The 24,279-nt window shown below is 38.4% G+C and overlaps 1 protein-coding gene across 7 annotated transcripts; it reads right to left on the bottom strand.

Annotated features, from left to right (window-relative positions):
- Positions 1-657: 657 nt before the first annotated feature.
- On the bottom strand, positions 658-24,178 carry ICE2 (interactor of little elongation complex ELL subunit 2). Of its 7 annotated transcripts, none has more exons than XM_085070834.1 (15): positions 24,076-24,178; positions 22,984-23,088; positions 20,136-20,403; positions 18,909-19,028; positions 17,509-17,643; positions 17,023-17,139; positions 15,793-15,952; positions 14,091-14,275; positions 12,675-13,629; positions 11,463-11,641; positions 9,857-9,986; positions 5,463-5,547; positions 5,327-5,377; positions 4,031-4,286; positions 658-3,350 (listed from the first exon to the last, which is right to left on the bottom strand). In XM_085070834.1, exons 1-15 carry the CDS (start codon positions 24,102-24,104, stop codon positions 3,153-3,155), a joined length of 2,973 nt encoding a protein of 990 aa, XP_084926960.1. In that variant the 5' UTR covers positions 24,105-24,178; the 3' UTR covers positions 658-3,152. The 7 variants fall into 7 exon arrangements, 6 of the variants coding, with proteins under 6 accessions (XP_084926960.1, XP_084926963.1, XP_084926964.1 ...); XM_085070837.1 differs by lacking the exon at positions 24,076-24,178 and adding an exon at positions 23,661-23,803 and having other exon boundaries at positions 2,173-3,350; XM_085070838.1 differs by lacking the exon at positions 24,076-24,178 and adding an exon at positions 23,638-23,795 and having other exon boundaries at positions 2,173-3,350.
- Positions 24,179-24,279: the final 101 nt, after the last annotated feature.

Genomic DNA, 24,279 nt, shown 5'->3' on the forward strand with positions numbered 1-24,279 from the left:
TGGGGCTTTCAGGCCTTTTCTTTTTTTCTCTCACTAATAAGCAGAAGAGAGAAGTATCAATACCGAAAAAAGCCCTGAAGGCTGCACTAGGACTGATACTATTTAATAATCATTACATTAAATTATTCTACAATTTAAAAACTGGCAGTAGATTGTAGTTCCATAAAAACAACAGAAATTCCCTCAGCAAGGTATATGACAATGGTGTCTCCTCAGTCTTGCAGCAGATGGGGACTACTCACCTTACAGAAACAGCCATGGGTAAGAGCAGCCTTGAGATTATTTACAGGAGACCTTCATAAGGCTCAGAAGGGCTTTTTGTCAGTGACAATATTCCATCTACACTAAATACAGTGTAATTCAAATGATTTATGCTTAGACTGTCACCTGGACACCAAAGGTATTTTCTGGCATTGAGAAGGAAATTTAATTTGAGATATATAATGCAACAATGTATCTTAGAAAACATTTTAGTGCAATGATTTGGACATACAGGAACAGAATTCGAACTTGCAAACAAAGTTTAAGAATCTCTGTAGAAAAATATATTTTAAGAGCAACTAAAAAAAAAAAAGGCAAATGTATTTTTAGTACTGAGAAATTTAACACACCAAGCAATGACAGTGCTTCTGGGAAGGACTGTACCCACACTTATACGAAAGGACATATTTTATTAAAGAAGGAGCTTAGTTATGTTACTTCTCACAGAAGCAGCTGAGAAAGTTACACATCCAGTCAGACTTCAACAGGGGGAGAGTGAAAATGGTGCAACTTCTACCAGCAGAACTAAAAGCAAGCTTATTAAATGGAGGTTAGCATTAGGCATTCTGAAAGACTACACCTCAATTGACTTTTATATTCTTGTGGAAACAGGCTGCTATTTACAACAGAGGGCAAACAAATCAGAAGCAAAAGAAATACCTCTTTAAACAGCTCAATAACTGCTACTGAACTTCACAGCATGGTGGTGGGCAGAGTCCCTTGCTGTTGGCATCTCCCACCTTTCAGCACCAGAATGGATGACTGGTCACTTGGTCCCAGTTTTCTGTGCTTCCAGCTGCTAGGCTACATTAGAAGAAGAGAAAAAATACAGCACATCTTTTCCTAATGTATTTTACATAGACAGCTTCTATTGTATTCCTAAAAGTGTTTGCAGTTGGACAGAAAAGGTGAAGAGATTTAGCCAGTCACATATGAGAATAGAAGCAGTTTATCAGTGCATAGTACAAATGAAATTTAAAAACTCTCACTACTATAAAAATAAAGAAAAGTCAGATTTCACAGCCAATAACCCATTGCAGTTATTCACACTCACATAAAGAACTGGTAAAGACACTGTTCTTGTGTGGTTTTGCACATACGCCAACCAGTCACCTCAAATGCCAGGTCAGGATTCCTCCTGCAGTCCTCCAAAAATGTTCATGTCTGAACATGAGCAAAAGCCATCAATTTCATCTCCTAACCAACACCAGTGAATGGGGAGAACCAGACCTCCATCAGTCATCTCACACAGCATGGAACACCTTCTGTTCTCAGAGGCTTTCTTCCATTTCTAGTGAAGTGGTTTGTAGCTCAAAGCTGAACCAGTTGAGGTGGTCACAGACAGAGCTTCTCGGGGTCCAGCACTGCTCAGTATTTTTGTATCAGCTGGATAACATGATAGAACCAATTCTCCCTGAGTCTGCAGATGACTCAGGGGAGGGGACAGATGAGCCTCTATTCAGAGAGACTTGGACAGCCTGTATGACCAGCCCAACAAGAATTGCATGAGCCTTAGCAAAGATGAACTCCTGCAGCCACAATGTGATAAGGCCAAGCAGCAGCACAGGCTGCTCCACTACAGTTCTACAATTACTACACTATTATTAGTAATATACCAGTGTAATGTAACAGGCATAGAGACAGATGAGCAAGCAGACCATTTCTGCCATATGAAACTGCATTGGGAAACCAAATTCCACACAAATCTGGCAAGAAGTTTTATATATACAAACTGAAAACTGCTTTGAATCCTCCAGACAGTCAGTTATCTGGCAAAAATGACTCATAGCTAAAACATCCCTATTATGAGAAGCCACTAATAGCATTTAGGATTTTGAATCAAAACTATTTGTAAATTACAAACACCAGTTCAGCTTGTCAATAACTTATTACTGCAGATAAAACAAGCAGTGGTCCAAAAAAAGAATACATTTAATAACTTATAGAAATATATCTAACAGTTGAAAAAAACCCACATCAGAAAATGCTTTGTATTTCACAAAGAAGTTTTTAATATACATTCATTACTGAAGCCTGATTTAAAAAAAAAATCCCTACCTTCAGGATTTTTTAACAGGTGTACTCCAGTAAATAATTTCTGTTTATTTTTATCCTCATTACACTGAAACATGTCCTGTCAAGTCCCAGGGAGCAGAAGAATGCTTGATCAGATGTTTGTACTTGGTAACTTCCTCAGTCCAAACAAAGAACTTGGAAGAACACCTTTAAGACCTCTGCATTTTTTGTGACAGCAGTTTAAACATGCAAAAAAGCAGCTCTCCCATTACTATTTTACTTGTTTCACTGTACTTGTAAGTTTCCTAATGCAAATTTATAGCACTTACAATTCAAATAAACACAGCTTTTGTTCTTCATTTGTAACACCATTCTAAAAAGAAAAATATATTTATCTAAGTTATTTAAAAGCTGGTAGACACCATGTGCCAAAAACCTAAATAATTAACTCCAAGTTGTTCCCCTTATGCACAATGCACAGAGTAAAATGTATCTTTAAAATATATCAGAATAAAAATCTGTGGTGAATCTGGAAAAATTAGGAAAGCTGAAAAGTTATTTTTCTTGTTACATGGTATGCGAGGTTGCTGGCAGCCACTGCTTCACTCTTCAAGATGCAGTTTTTCTAAAACATAACCAGACCAACAGCAGATACTCTTTCCCCCATAACGAGCCAAGTGGCTGCAACCACTTGCTTTTTTTCTCTGACTGAATTTGAGATTTTCCCTTGAAACATGCCCCCTGAGGCCCGAAAGGGTTAAAGGTTCAGAGAATGCTTCAGCTATTGGAGCCATTTCCCCTGCCAGTGTCTTCTGGCTCCTCTGAAGCTGCAAGAAAGCCTCTGATTTTTTGTTTCCTCTTATTCTTCTCCAGGCTTATTCCTTCTTCAGTTGCATTTTGTTGAATTTGGTTTTCCACTTTTTCTTCACTTTTCTTTGCTTGCAGAAATTCTTCCTCGGCTTCTTCGGAGCCACACCTTCGTTTCTAACAGGCTTAGCTGGCTCGCCTTTTGTTTCCATTGCTCCTGGCTTTCCCTGATGGGGTGTGTCCGATTGTCCTTTCACCCCAGACATCTACACACACGGGGAGAGAATTTGAAAAAAGCAACTCAGAAAACCGAACTAGAATTACCAGAATTAATAACCTTAAATCTGTATTAAGCACAATCATACAGGACTACATTCAGACAACTGCCTTCTAATTCACGTCATTTCAAACAGACCCACAGGCCACATCTGGACTGGCACAGCTGGTCTTCCAGTCACCAGGGAGAAGTGCCCAATCCTGCCTCTTCCCTGCCTACGTGCCTGCATTTCCTTCTGGCAGAAATCAAAGTGCACAAGATAATTAGGAACGGATGCACGATAATTTTGTCCTCATATGAAGTCAGGATGTGGCTAAAACATGTAACAGGGACTAAAAACCATCTCACAGTGCACAAAGCTGGGCACAGTTAGCACATGGCTTTTACACAGTTTATGCTGAAGAAAAACAATGCTTGAAAATTTTCTTACTTTTAAAGTGCCATATATATTACCTCAAAAATATTAGAGATGAGAGCAGGATCTTTGGGATATTTCTAAAGGATGATAGGCATCACTTTTTCACCAACATAAATTACAAAGCAGGATGGATTCACAAAAAATTTCTGACACCCAAAGATGACAGATAACTACACCAGCTATACCCCAAGGGGCTGAAATAGATTATTCCTAAACTGCTAATCTGCTTTTCCATCAAGTGAGATACTGACCTTCTGTTTCCACCCTTGCTGGGGTGCAGGTGGAAAGGTGCATGGAACTCTTCCATGACTTATGTGGTAGGGCAAAGGGAGGCTGGGGTCTAGTGGTACCCATGGGACTGAGAGAGTGGCAGGTACAGCAGGCAGATCACTGTGAGCTTTGTGCAAGTTATAGGATGATCTTGTGGTCTTGTCAAGACAACTCTTGTAAATTGCAACTGAGGAATCTCCCGCAGCATGAGTCAATAAATATGAGCCCTCCTCCAAACTACAATGAGAAAAGTTCAAAAAGAAAACTATTATTTGTTTTGTTGTTTTTTTTTTAAATCAGGATAGCTAATACGTTCTTAATGCAAAAGCAAAACATCTTTAGATGTTTAGTCCCTGTTTTATAAAAATACTGGGCACAAGAAAGCACGAATAAAACTGTATCGATAAATGCCTACTAATGAATGTGTTTATAATGTATACATAATGTGCTAATTTATCAACAATGTATAGACTGGCATCGTATTCAACTAAACATATAAGCATACACTGAAAACCACCCACGATGGGCAAACTGTAATTCTTTAAGCATCATCCTGCAAAGAACAATGTCCATGTGGACACAGACACAAAGAACAGATGAGCTTTCAGTACACACAGAATGAAACAGGCTTTCAGGAAGGTAAAGGTCAATCAACTGCCCATATCAAAAATCTCAGTCACAAGTCAAGAAGCTACAGAAATTATGAAGTGCAGAAAAACTCCTCTGCAACTTGAATGAAGAGGCTTCACTCTCAGTACAAGAAACCTGCTTCACAAATAATTAAAAGGCACTTGCAGTCTGAAAGCCTTGAGGTAGCTACATAAAGAAGCCGGAGAAAGGTTGCAATGCCGTACAGAGAAAGACATATGTGGCTGTAAGTCAAGGCAAGCAGAAGTGAACATAAACAATGTTATTTCTACAAATCAAGCAAAAAGACTACCAAAACCCAAATGCCCAAACTCTACATGTCAGCCTATATACACAATATTCCACCTCACTGCTGTGCACTCTTTACTCAGTTCCTAAGAGTCCAGTTTCCTCTCTTGAAAAACTGGTTCAAAAATTGCAAGTTCTTATTCTTCTGCATCCATTATGCAAACATTGTAATGCCAAGCACACTTTACACAGTCCTGCATTATGCTATAACAGACCTAAGAGAACCTGTAAAATAGTCATATACATGAAGAAACAAAAATCAGAGTAGATTCCCACAAAAGAAACAGGATGAGCTAGGCAATGTGGCAAAGAAACGCAATGAACAAGAATTGAGCACTTACTCAGACACCTTCTTCAAAATATGATGAAGTATATTTAATGAATTTGCAGGTCTGTGAAAAAAAAGCAAAAGTAGTAAATTGCAAGGTTTGTTAGGGTTTGAAATTCATTGCTAAAAAACGTACTAAAAATACTCACTTAATCAATCCAAGTTTTTCTCTTAAAGTTTCTGCAGAAATCTTTTCTAGCATAATAAGCTTTGATGTAAAAGCATCAATATGTCCTGAAAAAAGAAATTCAATTAAAACACCAAAAATAAAACAAAACAAATGTAAGAGCATAATTTGGAGACCTAATGCCTTTGTAAAAAGATAAAAACCTTTGCTCTTTTGGCATAGAACAGTGAAAGGTATTTATCAACGTTGCACCATAACAGAAAGTAAAATGTGCAGCTGCTGTAAATATGAGTAAAATGTACAGACATCTGTGCCTGGACTGTCTTTCTAAAGAGGGAGATGCCCCTGACTCCAGCAAACCTTCCATCTTGGGTGATGTGTGGGATACACAACCTTATTCTGCCAGGGCTTTAATCTCATCAGTTAGTTTGTATCTTCTCAAGTTCATTTGATACTTGTCACATTGCTTCCTCACTGGACAGATCCTGAAAGCTGATCTGTTACAACAAATTCACTTTTGAGTTTAATATATTTGTTTTTCTATTCTGACACATTGCATGACTTTCTGGGGATTCTGACCTTTGTCTCTTGATTTTTTCTCCTTCCTCACCTGAAAAATTACAGTTTACAACACAGGCCTTGGTCATGGCAAGTTGTTAAAGACTATTTGTCTTTGACACAGCGAGGAGCAACAATTCCAAGCTCTCCTCATCACATTTTTAAAATAAAGGCTGCCAAGGACAGTTTAGCCCACATTTCACTTGATGAGCAATAAGGATCATCAGCATGGCTTGGACATAGATTTGACAACTTTACCTTGCCTTCTGGTCCTTTCTCATGCTGAGATTTCCCCAGAAATCTGTTCTATTTCAGGTCCCACAAGGAGGATGAGGAAAAGGCAGCATAATAAAATACAGCCTACTCAGTGAAATTTACTGTCTTACTACAAATCTGCTCTCTAAGGAAGTGTAAATGTTTCAATTGCACAGTTAAAACTGCTAAACCAAAGCATTTCACATTGCAAGCTATCCATTACTAACAGTTTATGTGCTGTATAAGAAGACTAAGCAATAACTCTCGCTTTAACAAATTTTAAAAAATGCACCAGGACAACTGATTTCTTTTAAACACTCTACATTTGTTATTTTTCTTGATATCAGGATTTTGTGCAAGACTAAGCAGCTAAATTTAATATTCTGCAGTGCTGACTAGATGAAAAGAGACTTGCAGTCATTATTAAAAAAGAATTTAATGAAGTCTGAGTTCTGTATTTCTCACCAGCCTCTCCTCAAATCAGAGACTTCTCACTGACAACATAACTGGGAAAAAAAAAATTACAAAATATCTATGAACTACTCCCACCTAATTGACAGAACTATGTCTTATATTCGAGAAGGGACTGGCTGAAAATACTTGTGTAGTAAGTTACCCATATACTACACACTTTTTTCCAACCCATTTTTCAAATAATTTAAAGGCCAATATTATTCCATTCAAGTGAAGGCAAACTATTCTTGCAGAAAGTTTTGCTTAGGCACTTAATGCAAACAAGTGAATAATGGTCAGGGTGAAACATTCCCATTAATCAGCAAAGCTTATCACAACTTTATTTACTGCTTTGATCAAGTACAAGTGCCTTATTTGGGAAGCTTGCCCCAGAGATTACTGCCTTTGCAGATAGAGGATTTCCTATCTGAGTAGCAAGGGGACTTAAATCAACAACCAAGGCAGGTGCTTTGCTAGCACAAGGAAGACAGCGCTCTTTGATGATAGTATCGCTGCTTGCTATCTCTGCAAACCATCAGTACCTTCTTTGAGAACATCCTAAATATAAAATTCAGCTTCCTGTCACCACCTACAGTTGCTGTAGGAGGCCATGGCTACACATCTGTTTTCTGTCTCATCCCCTGAGCTGGCAGCACTGCTGAATCACCGAGCTGAGATCCTCCCTCTGTCACACACAACACCGCCAGACAATTACAGGGCATCGACCAAAGTCCAAACAACTTTTCATCCATGCTTACTTGGCAATACAAAAGATGGTTGAGACAGTGAATAAAGCTTTTTCAAGGTCCAAAAACACCTATGCAATTTAACACTGAAGTCTGCTACATGCTCAAAACTTAAAAATTGGAGGCTTAATTGTCTGAACAAGAGTGCAAGTTGTAGGTACTGGGTTAGTCAAGATCACAGTTCTCAAACCACATTGTTCTGTACTTCCACACTCATACTGTGAGGTAAATTTAAAAAGAGCACAAAGTTTATGGCTTTACACAATGTTTGATTTAAAAATTCTTTTATTATTGAACACAGCATTTCACTTAAAATAATTCAAATTACAGCCTGATCTCAGAAGCTCTCTGCCTTTCTCTTTACACTGAACAGATCACTGCAGTAGTCTTACTATCAGATACCAGATTAACGACAGAGAATGAGAGATTCACCCCATTTTTTAAGGTGCCCATAACATAAGGATATCACCCCCCTCAGAGAACTGTCCCTGGAGTTTCAGGACAAAGCCCTCTGCTGCAAAGAGCCCTCTGAATAAATCTGGACACTTGCAACATTTCATTTTTCACAGCTCCCTTAGAAATAAAAACTGAAAAGCAGAATTTCACCTTGCAATATTTCTGCAAGAGGAGAAAGACTCCCCAAGTAAAATATGATAACAGTTTCCTATTAAAAGCTGCAGTAGATGCTCTTTCATAGAATGGATACTCACTGCCACATATATTTTTGTACTTACCTCTATTAGAAACTACACAGCAGTACCAAGAATCTGCCCCACAGGCTGGGAGTACCCATTTACTGTGCAGGACAGTGACAACCCACAGCAATCCTGCACCTCCTCAGAGACTACAAAAGGAGAACTCCTGTGCACCCCAGGGCTTGATGCTGGAAAGAGCATACCCAAGAGCTGACAAACAAACATGACTGGAATAACCAGTGCTTCTCAATCCCATGGACACTTTCTCCCAAGCACAGGAACAGAGATGTGCTGGAGGCCAGACCAGTGCAGCCTGCCAGCCCAGGGCACTGCCTGTTCCACAGCCAGCAGGTACCTACAGGGGACAACTGAGGAAACCTGTGCTGGGAGGGCTCTGTGGCTGTCTGGAACAATGCCTGCACACCCAGCCTGCTTTCTCCTGCATTCCCAAGAGCCTCCATAAAAAGGGGTGTTGGCTGGATGAGCTGTCTGCAAACTCCTGCGCAAGCCATACCTTCAGTATCCTGTAACTGATGGCAGATTAGATAGACAATCACTCCTTCACTTTGTGTACTTAACAAACACAGCAGCCCTCTCTCCACAGTTCACTATTTCCTCACACTGCTTGCCACTCTGGAAATGTTAATAAAAACTTTGATAACATTTCCTACAGGGAGCTCAACTGCAGTGCAGTTCAGTATGCTGAATACATACTCAATATATACACTCAGAATATCCTCAGTATAATGGTGTGCTTGTTAAAAATAAAGATAAGCAATGCTTCTGTACTGTACATTCAGATACAGGTACAAATAGAGAACTGCAGACATAATTTGCTCCTTGTGAGGATTTTATTTTTTTAAGGAATGGAAAAACCACATCAAATATGGCTTTTAAAGTTTAAAATTAGAAACATAACTTCCATTAAATAAGGAGAGCAGACTAAGAGGCAATTGGTAATTACATTAGATTTCACATAATGCTTATATTTCTATGGTAGCTTGCATAGTTTGTATGTAAAAATTGGAAAACAGGGAAGTTAGCATTTCTAAAATAGCATTCTGATGTGAGCCAACAACAGCAAAAGTGTAATTCAGAGCACAGGTGGAAAGGTTAGGCAACCACAGGCCACAACTGCTGCCATAACAACCCTGAAGCCCAGATTTGTTTCTGTAAGAAAGCATGGCAGCCCCCACTGCAGCATATTCACTCACTGTAAAAACAGGATTTCCCTCACTCAGCAGCATGTGCCAAGCATATTCTAAATATCAACTAACCACTGTTGCAAATCTCCCCTTTCAAAATCTTATTAATGGCAAAATAATTGGTATCAGAAAGCTCTCCATATATAGAAATAGTTGTTAAAATAATCTGGTCACATTCTTTATATGCATCATTTTAATTTCTCTACACAACATATATCCCAATAGACATTAAAACCTTCCCAACTTTTAAAATGTTGATACAGCATTTTCTACAGGACATGGATACAATTTACCTAAAACCAAAGTTGGAATATCCTCATTCATCACCCAGCAGAAATTTTAGACAAAGGGCTTACTAAAGATAGAAGCGAAAAACAAAATCAGAAGGTTAAAATAAAAAAGGACATATGGAATATACGTTGAATAAATATGAACCTCTCCTGTTATTCTACAAAGACTCACACATACATGTTTCTTATGCAAAAACTCAACACATGAACTCACCAACATAAAATGAGGATTCAGAATGCAGCATACTCTGTGTCCATAGCTGACACACTTCACTTTCTGTAAGAGCTTCGACACCGTAGTAGGCTTGGTATCCTAGTTTTGGCAACAGGAATATGGGAGTCAGCTGAAAAAGAGAAGATAAAAGAAAAATCAGCACTCACTGTTCAAAAACATCCACAATTTAACTACATTTTGTAGTTTATAATAATGATAGTCCTCCACCATAGCTGAAGCAACAAAGATATTTCAGAGATTTTGTTTGAAGGTTCCCATTCTGTGAAATCCACAGTACAAACTTTGAAGTACAGAGATTTTATATAGAGAAAAGTGAAATAGGCAGGAGGGAAAAAAAAAAGAATAAAAAAGGCCTGTGCAAGCTTCTACAAATAATAAAATCCTACTACTAAGTAATCTTTCCATGTGACTACATTAATTTGAAGTTTACACTTCAGTGCTCTACTGCCCTCTGCATCAATTCAAGAAAAAACACATGACATTTCTAATTTGCTTATTATTAGCTGAATTCTTCCATTTATCACTCCTGTCAGAATCTCACTTGATAGTAGAACCTAATGCTTGGACTCTCATTTGAAATCAGAGGCTAACCTTTGAGAATTAACACTAACAGAGAAAACATAACCATCTTTCTCACTAGCAACCCACAGTTTAAACTTCAGCAGAAATCAAAAAAACGTAACAGCCAAGTGCTTGGTTTCTGAATAATGAACAAAGCAGTTATTCCCAGGCATTTATGAGCAGTGGATCAATAGCAAAGAGATGAGATTTCTTCAAAATAAGATTCTGAGCACAGACTCTTGGTAAGCAATCAGAGTTACAGTGATTATTTCCATTTCAACAAAGCATAAACACCTCACAAAACACCTGCCTGCTGTAATTCTGGGATTCTCAGAAGGGACATACCACAACAAATTTACTGAATGATTCAGAGGACTCTTTACAAAGTAAAAAATTACTGAGAACTACAGAATAAAATTTCCTTCTCCTGATGCTGCAAGGAATATTTCGATTGTAGCTGCATTCAAACCACTTAATTCCATGAGAGAAACTATTTGCTAAGATATGCCATAGTATTTTCAAGCAGAACAAATAGAATCTCTTTTTGTGCTCTCTGCTGCTCATTTTCTCTGCTATTTCTCTGCTTAACTAGGCATGATAGCAAGGCTGCATCCTGCTTCAAAGTATTTATGATCATGAACATTCTCAAAGCCTTGGGCCAAGCCCCTAATTACTCCACGAACTTTTAAGAATAGTTCAAACTGACATTAGTTTGCATGAGTATTATTGCCCAGGCATATTACTGTAGTAAAAAATGGAGAATGACACTTACTTATCTTCTAATCAAGTAGCTTTACAGAAATCACAAGTTATTCTTCCCTGTATTGCTACAGCAAATATTTACTAACAGAAGAGACACTGCAGAGTCCCAATTAAATGTACCAATTGTCTCAGTGAAAACACAAATGCTATCAAGGGAAGGAGAGAGAGACACCAGTTGAACACAACTGTTTAAAAAAACCCAAACAAACAAACAAACAAAAAACAAACAAACAAAAAAAAATGCTGAGAACAAGATCTTTACCTTTTGGACTTTCTTCTTTTTCTGGTATCGTGGCAGTGACTTGACTTTCTGCACACTGCAACGCACGAGTAACAACAGATCATTCAAACTGAAGAGCTTATACACAACATTGCCTTCCTCAGGTGCTTGATACTCTGAAGGATCTTCTTCAAGCAGCTGAAGTTCACTTGGCAGCTTTCCTACAGAAAATGAATAAATTAGAAAATTACGAGCTTGGACTTTTTTCCCTTGCAGTAGGTTTTAATGTTTGGGTTTTTTGCTTAGGGTTGGTTTTTTTGCCCTAGGATCTGTTTTGTTTCCTAAGATTTTGGAGTGGAAACTACTTCATTAGGCACAAAAGAATTGCTGACATATTAAAAAAATTAAAAATAATTACATTTGGGAAATGTTCACTCTATTAAAGAGCATATTTTTAAATAACACCACATCATTAGGTTTCTCATACAAAGAGAGAGAACTCCAAATGTGAGACTTTCTTGTTTATACATTCTTGTATAAATGTAGCTCATGGTTTCCTGCAAGTCTATCTAAGACAATAAAGACATTCTAACTTCAGCTGTACAGAGCTTAGCAGCAACTTGGGCATTTGTGGGAAAACTCCAAATCCATGGTCCCTGGGATCTTCACAACTTGTAATTCTAGGTTAAGATCCAGGTGTACCATACATTCAATATCCAGCCAATGGCCTGAAAACTTGGAGAGGTGGCTTGTAGTGAATCTTTGTCTTCTGGGACAGAGTGCTAAGGAGTTAAGCAACAGCAACTGAATCATGAGGCTCAAAACTTAAGACATAGAAATTTCAATTTTTCTTTCCATTTTTAATTGCATCATTGATTAATTTTTGTTCTACAAAAAAGTAAAATAATTCTATTTTTGATTGACAAGAAACTACTTTTGCAGACCAGATTACTCAAATATTTGAATTTCCATGCAAAAATAACTCATTCTGCTACCAAATGAGTTCCTTTCCTTGCTTAAAACCCTTGTGTATAGCAACTTTTTGTTTCTCTACAGTAAACCAGTATTTCACATTCATCTCTGTGGACAAACAGCTCCCAGAGCTCCCTTCTGTGTGCAAGACAATCATTCTCACAGAAGGTCCTGTCAGCTGAAGTCACATCTCTAAGTAAATGTAACAGATGCTCTATTGCCACATTCTTAATAGAAAGGGTTTTCCGTCAGATTTTCTCCTCACACAATGAGCACACTTACTCTTTGGCACTCCCTCAAAAAGCCAGGTCCAGGTATTTCTAGAGGAGCCGGTGGGATTGGAGGCTGGGGCAGGCACAGTTTCTGTGCTGGAGGTCACCAAGGTTTTGGGAGACTGAGGCACCTGGGCTGGCACAGCATTAGAATTATCACAGCTCACCACTGGCTCAGCAGCTTTTTGGGAAGGGGACTTGAGAAGTTCAGTTTGCATTTTCAAAATTTGTCCGACAGGATCCAATTCTTTGGATAACTTTCTTGTACGTTTCTTGGAGGACTTTTTTCCCTGATCCATGGTATCTGAGCAGTCAATGGTGCTTGCTAAAGGACTCTGGGCAGGGGAAGGAGAGCTGGCAGTCTCTGTTGAGGTACAAGACGCAGTGGCTGGCATAGCTGGTGTGCAACAAGCAGTGGTTTTACATTCTGAATCAATCACCAAACGCTCCTCATCTGTGTCACTGCTGCATAAAGAAGTGTAAGTCTCTTTTTTCTGGGCAGCATCAGGCTCTTTCTCAGAGCTCCCTGAATTAGATGGAGGATTTAATTTTGTTTCATTGTCCAACACTTTCTTGGTCATGACATGCTGTGCTTTGCTCAGTCCTACCTCCACTGACTGGAAGCTTTTACAAGGTGAATCTTCTTGAGGGCTGAAGCATGGAATGTCATCTAATGATAGACGCTGCATGCTGGCACATGCTGAACCCTCTCGCTCAGAAAGGGTGTTTTTCTCCTTTTTATCTCCACTGTTTATGGTGGATGAATTTTTCTCCCCCATTTTTAGGCCATGAGATAAAATTTTAGCAGTGTTACTAACTGCAGGCAAAGTACTTTCCATTTTAGAAGTTCTTGAGAGCTTGGTAGTTGCTCCAAAAGTTTCAAGTTCTGTAACATCATCATCGAAGTCCATCCCTGTGTCATCTGGAAGAGGAACTGTCCTGCACTGGTAGGTATCAGAACACACCTTAACACAGGGATGAGAAAGTAATAATATTAAAAAACCCCAAAATGATCAAACAAAACAAGAAACAAGACATTGCCGAATTGAAAACACAAAAACTGTTCTACCATCCATATTTGACTGTAAGGAAAGAGAAGCAGTAATTGAAAAACAATTTTTCTTGTTTAACTTCCAATATCTTGAGCCATGTGAGTTGAAAGGCCTTTCCAAAGAGAAGAACTTTTTCAACTGTAGTAAACTGATCAACATACATTTTAGTGAAGTAAACATTAAAGCTGACATGCCCATGTAGAAGCATTTAAAGGAACTGGACAGACATTTTCTTACAGGGTCTGTAACACAGCAATAGAAAAACCACCAACAGAACACCTGAATTTTCCTTCATTATCACAGAAAAAGCAACCTAGAAATTGCAATACGAGTTTTTGGATTTGTTTGTTTCACAAACAGGTGAACCTACTTACATCCCACTGAAACAGGTTGTCCTCAGCTGGTTTGTCCATCGATACATCAGAAACTGAAACGTAAGATGTTTTAGTCGCTAGGAAATCCATTGGAATTTCATGGAAGATTTGATTCCTCTCTCTTACTGTCATTTCTTTTCTCAGCAGAGGTGAATCAACATAAACCACTTTAGCTGGTTTGCTGCCTTTTCAAGAATGAAAAGAGATTGAGCACATATTAAATGAAAGGAAGAAAGACTACTGTATAATTTAAGAAATAAATCTTTCAACTTCCAATTACAGTCAAATCCATTGCACGTTCACACAAGAAGAAATGAAAAACGATCCTCTCATTCATTAACAACAGAAAATAAAAGTATGTCCAGATATGGTGTGAATTATGATGATCCTGCAGCAGCAATACACACCACATTAACAGCTGAACATATTTCAAATGCAGTTCTAAACACAGAATTTGTAAAATAAGAACTGAGGATTCATCACTTCCTATACAGCATTATATCATCAAGGGTATCCTGTTTTCAAAAAAAAAAAAAAAAAAATCTTTTTTTTTCCTTGTTTGAAAGTCAATTCTTTTTGAAGTCTCATTGTCCAAGTGATGGCTGCAGTTTATTTCTCTCCTAATCAGTAACTCTGTCCTGGCTCTGCTGCCCCACACCTCTGTTTACACCTTAACACACTTACATATGAATCACCCAAAAAGAAAAGCAATACCCTTCCCATCACAATAGAGAAAGCCAAGGAACATGGTGAACACAGTCCCACTGTTTTAGGAAAAAAAGTAAATTAAAGCAAGGGGTTGGTTATAGGGAAAGGTGGAATAGGAAGGAGCAGAGAAACCCTCCAAGAACCACTGGGTATTTCTAACACAACCTGAATGCCCTTTAGGTGTTAATTTTGGATCCAAAATTGAAGTTTAAAAACTGTAATGCTGCTACAAAAGGAATCAGGCATTATCTTTACAGATAGAGTAATTTAATTTCACATTGGAAAGTGAAAATTTGTACATTTTGCAGGTATCTGATAGCTTATTTACTATCTGTAGGTCTGCTATAGAAATGGTGTGAAAAGCACACAAGGACATTCCTACACAACATTATAAATACTTGAATAAACTGTTCTGTGGTTAAAAAAGAAAAAAAAAAGGTAAGGGAAGAAATCTGTATTCAGACTACTGATGAAATGCTTGACAACTAAAGCAAAGCAGCCTGATGAGTTCATCAGTTTATTAAACCATTTTCTGTTGCAACTGAAAAAATTATCTTCATGGACATTCATTCCTCATTTATTATTCTATTATGTAAGTAGACCCTTGTAATACCACAAAATGTTTGCTTTTTGCTTTTTCATAAAATCTCAGAATTTCTGTTTTTTTAGTTTACTAGTCAGCTCACTTGATAATTTTAACAGCTTCACACAGTTGTTTTTCTTTCCAAGGAACACAACTTACAGTTTTGAAAAGCAAAAGGATATTTAACTGTTAATCTAACTGATATTTAACTGGTTTTTTGTTATGGCTCTTTTCCCCAGGTGGAAAATAGTTGAATATTCAAATTCAATGTTTTTGGTGGTAACCGTAGAGGTTGTTACTATTCTCAGTAACAAAGTAGAAAAAAGTGTAGGAAGTTATAAAATGACCCTGGATCAGCTTTCCAGTTTTTTTGGACCAATCCCCCATAGTTTTATAAAAAAAAATCCATACCTGCAACAGCGATCATTTTAACGCAAACTGGAATTTCCCATTGCTCCTTGTAGTTTAGTCCATGATTATTCAGTAAGGTAAATAATGACTGATTACTTAAAACAACTTGAGGACAGTATTTCAAAGCAAGCTTTTCTGCATTTGAATCTGAACTAATATCCTAAAGAGAAAAATGAAGTTTTCTTTCAAAGTTCATTTTTTAAGAAATACACACAAATTTAAATTTACAAGAAAAACTCCAAACCCAAATAAAAATGGATATATACAACCCTTACCCCCCAAAAAAGTCCAACTACTACCACACCACCAGGCTTCAAAATGAAATTAGAGAATAAAAAACTCCCTTGAAGGTTTTCAGCTGAATCTTATGCATTCATATTGCAGCATGAGCAAATTCATCTTTTCAACTTGTATTTTCAGTTAATTTTTATATCTTTGAATTACTAGGTTGAATAGGAATTCAAATCATCATGAACTATGGGAGTGCACTGAAGCAAAAACACAAACCCAAACCAGATTAACTCACAAATATATGTTACAGATCTTCTTATGAATTAAGCAACAGCACAATAAAGACATCTAACACTAAAGCATGGTTAAAACTGCAGAGTTGTTTCAATACCAGTTACATCTGAAGAACCTTAAAACAAATACAACATCATCAAGAATAAAAATTCAGCACTGAAATGACAAAATTGTTGCACATTCCAAGTACATATTTCCATGAAGGAAGGAGGCTGGGAATGCTCATGAGGTTGAAGAACAGCATCAAGGACTAAGAAGATGATGGGAGCCCAGGAGCACTGAGGACCATGGAGGAATAAGAAAAATCCAGCTCTGTTCTTTTTTTGCCACCTGAGACACCATCACAAGTGCTCTGTTTATAGCTCTAACATCACCTGAGGCTTATACCATTCTCCTGCATCACCTCTGCTCCTTTCTTCGGCAAGAGTCTTTGAAATTACAGTGCTTATGTTGAAAGTTTGGGTTTTGGTATGTGGAAAAAACTCCTTAAATCAGCTGATTAAAAATTACCCAGAATAAACAGTCAAAAAACTCAGTTCTACAGAATGAAAACTCCCTGATTTTGGCAGTGAAAGAACACAAACAGAAATATCAGCTGTTCAATGGTGCAATGCAATCTAAAAATTGTTCAATGCATAAAAAGGATCAAATTGCACTTCCGTCTTAAAAACCTCCCTTAAAAATGACAATAAAAAGGTTACTTACATTATGCATAACATGAGCCTTTTTTTCTGGGGTTACAATAGATGTGACAGTGCTATAATCTGTGGGCAGCTGAACAGGCATGGAAGGGAAATCTGTTTTACTCCGTCGTGCTGTACCCTTGGGGAAATCAAGCAGGATCAGAAAACAGCTTTCACAGCAATCATGCTCACCCAACACTGCACTTCTTTTATATTTATACTTATACGGAAAAATACTAGGAATTTGCACAGGTGCATTATAAAGTTATGTCAAATGAGAAAACATACTATTAATCATTTAATGGCAAACATCTGGTGAAAAGGGTTAACAGCCTTACCACCAAAATAATTTTATTAAAGTTTTAATTAAAAAATTTAATTATAACCCCTAACTCAAGAACTGAGTAATAGTTGCAAAAAATCCCTAACTCTTGCATAACACAATCCTGATGTAATTTTACTTATTTAAAAAATCCCACAAACCCAGTATGTGTACATAAGGTATTACCATTGCAAGAAGACTTTTTTCCAGCTTAAAGGTCAGTTGAGTATGAAACTTTCCTCCCATGATACTCGTGATCTCCTGGAGGGTGTAAAACTCTGGATACTTCTGCACATGTCCAATACATGCACGTAGCAATTCCTAACACAAAAAGAAAAGTAATTTATGCATTTGTATCTTTTGTAAGAATTTAATTTTGGAAAGTTTTTTCTGCAATTACAAGTTGCATTTAAACACTTGCAGAGACCAGCAGAGATCTTTAATACTCTTACAATCACTGGTTTGAGAACTGCAATATATTCTAGATTCTCCTCAGCCCTTGATATGCCAGGCTAACAATGTATGCACACAGGTCAGACCAATCATTAAAAACATGCAGTTTAGTATACTTTGAACTGTCAAACCAGGTAATTATTTTCTTTTTAGTTTATTTATCTTGGCTTTTAGAGGAAGTAGTATTTTTTGTGTTACTACCCAGTTTACACTAGGCCTAGGCAAAAGTCACAAAGGTAAAGGCATAGGATGATTCCATTTGTGTTGAAACTTGCTATCATGTCTACTCTACATAATTTTCTATGATATTTAAATTAAGTATTTAGGTTACTTAGTTTTTATTTAGTAACTAGAACAAGCTATTTCTGCAAGTATTGATTGAAACAAAATATGTGCCTCTATTTAGTTTTTTAGTCAGGGTATTAACAACAAACAGGACTTGAAGTCTGGAGATACATTTTGTGACCAGATGACAAGATATAAAATTGCAAAGCCAATCCCAATATATAGTGGGAAAAAAAAAAGAAAGCAAGATGTTTGTCTTCACAACTCTGTGTTAACTCACTAATGGGAAAGTTTAATGAACCAAAACTCTGGAATTTTTTCCAAAATGTGCTATAAACCCAAGAATGATACATGAAGTTGCATCCATGTTTGATCTTAGAATCATCAAAGTGGATATTTAACACAGCATGGTGTTGCAGAGGGTCATGATTAAAGCCTGAGTAACCTCTAATTAAAGTGACTTTATAACATGCTACTGTGGAGGAAAGCTTAACATCCTGTCCAGTACTGTATATCTATGAGCAACTTGCTAATGGAAATGAATACTTAAAATGTGACTTATCCCTTCCCAAATATAAAGAAGCAATTTATTTATTTGACGAAGAAATATTTTTTCGGTATTGAAAACAGTGACTTCCCTTGTATCACATCCTTTTGGTTCCCATGAACCATGGCCAAAGCATGCTGCACAGCATAAGGAAAACAGCCACTTCCCCATCTCAGCCCAACAGGAATTCAGCAGAAGGCCAGGGAACATCACATCCCATGAGCAGTCCTAAGGACCTTAATTATGATTCCAAGATGATTTTTTAAGAAGGGCTGGAATTAATCATGGCATTGGTAATTACCTCAGTATACCGCAGTGCATCGTCAGAGATGGAGTCATAATCCTGGGCGCAGCTTTTTGCAGCGTTTTGGGCAAATTTCATAAATTCCGCAATTTCATTGTTTACTACTTCTTTCATTTGCTGGGGGAAGGAAAAATCTATTTTTAAGACAAAACAGAATCCTCTAAGCTAGATATGTTATCAGCACAGTTTCCAGAGAGACAGTACAGGTATTGATACGAGGGAAGGAACAGATTCCACTTGCTGCTCAATTTGGCAAATGTTCAGCTTCACTTAAGTAAAAAAAAAATTCTGCCTTAAAAAAAACCCCAAACCAACAAAACACCATCCTCAACAAACAAGTTTCTTTTGATGTGGTGATTTATAAATAGAACGGTTACAAGACACAGCTGATGAATTTTACCTGACAAAGCCACAAAGATATCTGAGCTCTAATTTCACATGAAATTTTAAGTAACAACACCACACTAGTTACTGATGTGCCTGGAAATGGAATTTCCATTGTTACAGCATAAAATAAAGAAATTAGCATTAATAAGGAAGCATGGGAAACCAAATACAATGGCTCAAAACAATTTGCTGATTAATTACATTTTACAAAACTCAACTAAAATGATCCTCCCACCCAACATGAAGGTGGCCTATTTAAACACATTGCTGAGTCTCAGCAGCAAGGGTGAACTCGAGCTTTCCTCCTTGTAGGAGCACAGCAGGGCAGCACAGGGAGCCTCCCATGCTAACGAACAAAGCTCCCACAGCAGGCAGCTGTCAAAGATCACAGCAAAATGTATCCATGGCCTAACACCATCTCAGACTGCTACATGCCACTATGAAATGCTAATATCACATTAGGGACAATTTTTAACTTCCTCCTCAAAAAAAAGGGGGTTTTTTTGTGGGGTGGGGGACTCTTTGATCAGCTGTCAAAGATCTATACTTACCTGTAGTTGTTCAGATCCCTGGGGAAAAAACCCAACAAATCCAAGCAAAAAAGCAACAAAACCCCCACCCAATTTCAATGAAATAACCATAACCAAATAAACTTTCAATTTCTATTAGAAAGCTTATCCTGAATACTTTGAACCTTTATTACCTTTTATAATACCATGAATACTATGACAAATTGTAACAAATTGTACTGAAAATCAATTTTCTCCTTTTTCTTAATTCTTTGTAAGAAAAAAATCATGTGACTCCCTTTGCGATGTTCATATGTACGTATCTTACCATATACGTGAAAAATTCCCTCTGACTTGCTGCATTAACTTGGAAATGGTTTATTTTTTTTGAGAACTTAGTCATCAGATACAAGTATGTTTTCTGCTCCTTCTCAGACAAACAAGAGGTAAATGGATAGGGGATTCTGGGCTCTGGAAAAGGATGATCATCAGCTGGGCTTTTAGCCTCCACCTCATGTGAATCTGTAGCCTGCATGCTACAGGTCTGTTTGCTTTCTGAAGAGTTTGCCAATGCCTCCACATTTTTCTTTGCCTCTCTGAAAGAAAAGTAACAAATGAAAGAATTTGCAGTTTTCACATAAACACTAATAATTTTCAGAAACAATAAAGGCAGCTGTGCAAGCCTAAACTGCTCTGAGAGACACTGCTATTCCATTCCAATCTGTGCCACTGGACTGTTCTTATTCTGAAACTTCACCTATACAATCCAACTAACCCTTAGTACGAGCAGTGGGTTTGCAACTGATTTAAAAAACAAACAAAAAAAAAGTAGTTTTTTTTCTTTTAACAAAACAGTGTAAACAAGCTAAATATGAAACAGATTCTTTGTTCTGGAAATGCAGGTTATTAACGAAAAGGTAAAGAACCTGCACATTTCATCAGTCACTGATGGCCAGTGCTCAGAAACCATTTGCGCTCAGAAATGTCAGACTTGTAAGTCAGTTCAGATAGTAAAGGAGAAAGACTTAGCAAGTAAAAGCCTTTCTTTCACTGCAGAAGAAGGAAGTTAAAACTACTTCATTGTAACAATAGAAATTACAGAATTTCAATACAGACATTCTTACAGAGTACACAAATCAAGCATTTAATTTTCTACTCTAAACAATGCTGGAATCAATCACCAAAAATAATACTAGGCTAGGGCAAGGGGCATGGCCATTCTAACAACAAAGAAGTAACATAAAGCTGGTTTTTATAACAACTCCAGTACACAAAGGCCAACCAGCTTAGCCCTTGTCTATTTAAAATAATTGCACTTAAGAGAGAAAATATTTAAGGCTAACAAAATGAACATTAACTGCTGATCTTGGAAAAAGCATATTTTTAAGATACTATTTCAGCAGTAGAAAACATCTCAAGTGTCATTCAAACCAAGCAGTATCACATCCACAGTTCTTAATAACACTTCACAGCTGTCTCTCTAAATATGAGAATGTGTCCATCCTTGTGGCACAAACTGGCAAATTTAATTAAGCTGTAGCAGCAACAAGATGCTGACTCAGATATGCCAATGTAGGAACATCAAGAAATTCTAGCAGCTTAAATTGGCTATATTCAGCACTGAATGAAATGGCAGCACATCAAGATCATTTCAGTATGCAGTGCTGTCACAGTCTTCATCGGGGTGCAAACCAAAATAATCTGACAGAGCTTTTCTGTCCATATTTACAGCATTATACTTTATTTGAGCTGACGGCTTAAATTTTCCTCTTCATTTTATCAGCAACCCTCCTTCATAGCTTCTATACCAAGAGAACACACACTTTAGTAAATACCTATGAGAAACCCCCCCAAAATTGGCAAACATCCTCCAGCTTTTACTTTCACACTTGCTTCAACAGGTTTAACTTCTCTTCCTCCTGACAATGGCCACACAACCAACTTCCATCAATTTCTGATTTTTTCCAGCTGCAATCTCTCTGGCTTCTGGCTGTAAACCCACTTGAACTGCACACAGCTGAACACAATCCAACTCCTGAGTGTCTGCTGCAGAAACTCTTCTAAGGAAGAGTCCTACAGCAGTATCAGAGGTACCAGTACCAATCAGCATGGCTGTGCTCATATATTGCCAATTCAAGGAAAGTTGCTCCAATAGAGATGAACCAGAACAGCCCTCTCTAGCTAAAGATGTGGGATAAAGTCATGTGATATAACAGGTATCCCCCTCAAATGCACATTCTCATTGTCAGTTCATAAAAACACAGTAATTCCCCTTTTGAACAAACTATTTCCCCACATGCTGAATTCCCCACTTACATGGTTTCCCACCTCCATCCCTCACCGTGTGAAGGTTCATTCACCAGGAGTCACATTCACCTCCCTATCCCCTTAATAACTTCTTAAACCAAGAGTCTAATTGCAGTCCTCCAATTGCTGAAATCCAGCAGCATGAGCCACACTTTTCGCTATGGGAAATAAATGTTATTCTACTTCCTCAACTTCAGAAAATATAAAAAGGACACTAAAACTGCACAAACAACACTATCTGTACCACCTATCTTCATACAATTTCAATTCCCAGCGTTCAGCTGGCACTCTATAGTTTCTTCATTACTCAAGGAATGAATTACATTTCCACTGCACCTGAGACACTGGAGGTTTATGCAAACAGTGTTGGCTACTTCCAAAAGGTACAAGGAAAAAGGATTTCAAAGCACAGTGCTGTTACCCTTCTACAAAGTGAGAAGAAACGGACTGCCAGCCATGAATTTCTAAACAGAATTAGGGCTGCTTCATGGGTTCCAGATCCCTTATCCTGAACAGTTAAGAGGGTAGGGGTCAAACTTATCCCTCTTTAGGATGTAAGAGAAAGCAAAAAACAAGTACCACATATGTATACCAAAGTACATACATGGTACCAAAGTACCACATATAGCAAAAGCCAATAACCCAACCTCTACCTCCAAACCCCCAAAACACCCCCTTAAGACACAAAATCCAGAGGACTCAACCTGGACCCCTCCTGCTTTCTGAGGTTTCACAACAGATAAAGCACACGCCATCAGCTAGACAAATTCTTGTGTGCCAGACAACAGGCAGCTTTCCCCAGAACAGTATGAGTATGCATCCATAGGATGAGAACAAAGAGCACAAAATGGTAACATAACATAATATACCTCTTTGATAAATGCCAGAGTTCTGAGAGGCTCGGAGACAAGGAATATTTTCCATAAAGTTCATGGGAGAAAAATACTTCTTGGCCATTTTTTGGCGAAACATCCCTAAAAATAAATAAATAATAAATAAAATATATTACAAAACAAAACAAAAAAAAATTAAAGGCCCTATCTGCACATGAGACACAAAAACCAGAATTAATTTCTACTTTAAAAAAAAGAGTTTTTAAAAAAAAGAGGCTACCTACACGGTGGTTTGAGATCTCCTCTTTATGGAAGTCACATATGGACTAATTCCTTAGGTGTTTTAATAGTAAAATACATATTCTTCACAGCTCAAAAGAATTTCATTAATACAAGATATCAATTCTGGGCACAGTGAGAGAAATTCTCATGAGCATTTCATACTTCCACGTGTTCATGGATGGAAAATAAACTTTTGGGTTGAAATGGCTGGAATTTTTGAGAAAAATACACCGGTTTTTATTGTTCAGAGTTGTTCTTGTCTTCTACACTGATCTGACCGTCTATACTGTCTTTTTTTTTTTCCTTTTTCCTTTTTTAAATAGCCTTTCCAGTGTACAGGGTTTATACAGTCCCAACCTTCCTAAACTAGTGTGAAACGTACGTGCAAAGGTTTTATTTACGTCTTACCTCACAAACTAATTCCAACCCACCTCGCCTGTCTAGGGTTAAAAAGCCGAACTACGTATTTGCAAGGCTTTTCGTGTTAGAAACACGAACAAGGTCGCGGCCCAGAAGGCACGCCGTGCATTTCCAGGAGCTCGCAGCCCCTCAGCGGGGAGCACAACCGGACTCACGACCCCTCAGCCGGGGGCAGAGCTGGGAGCACAGCCGGACTCACACCGCGCCGCTCCCTCAGGGAACGCTCGCGCTCCTCCCGTTCCCATGGCGGGACAGGGAATGGCGCACTGCCCTCAGGGCGGTGCCCGGCGGGGCGGGAAGCGGAGCCGCCCCGTTCTCCCAGGGCCGCGGCGCGTCCTGCTCCCGGCGGGGCAGCGCGGAGCCGCGTCCGCCGCCTGCGCCTGAGGCGCGCTCGGCCAGGCCGCTCGGAGAGGGAGACGCGCTCACCATGTCAGCGGCATCCCCGCGACCGCCATCTTGGCACAGCCCTCAGCGCAGTGGCTTCGTGCTTTCCCTCTCGCGGCCGCGCGAGCCCGCCTCAGGGCATTGGCCAATCAGCGCCCGAGATGTAAGCCGGTTGTTCTGAACCAGCCAATGGGGACGGCGGCTCCAGCAGCGCCTCAGGCTGTGGCCGCCATTTTGCGGCGGGCG

This window comes from Lichenostomus cassidix, chromosome 10 (assembly GCF_008360975.1).
Source record: "Lichenostomus cassidix isolate B80296 chromosome 10, HeHo_3.0, whole genome shotgun sequence".
Lineage (NCBI taxonomy): Eukaryota > Metazoa > Chordata > Aves > Passeriformes > Meliphagidae > Lichenostomus > Lichenostomus cassidix.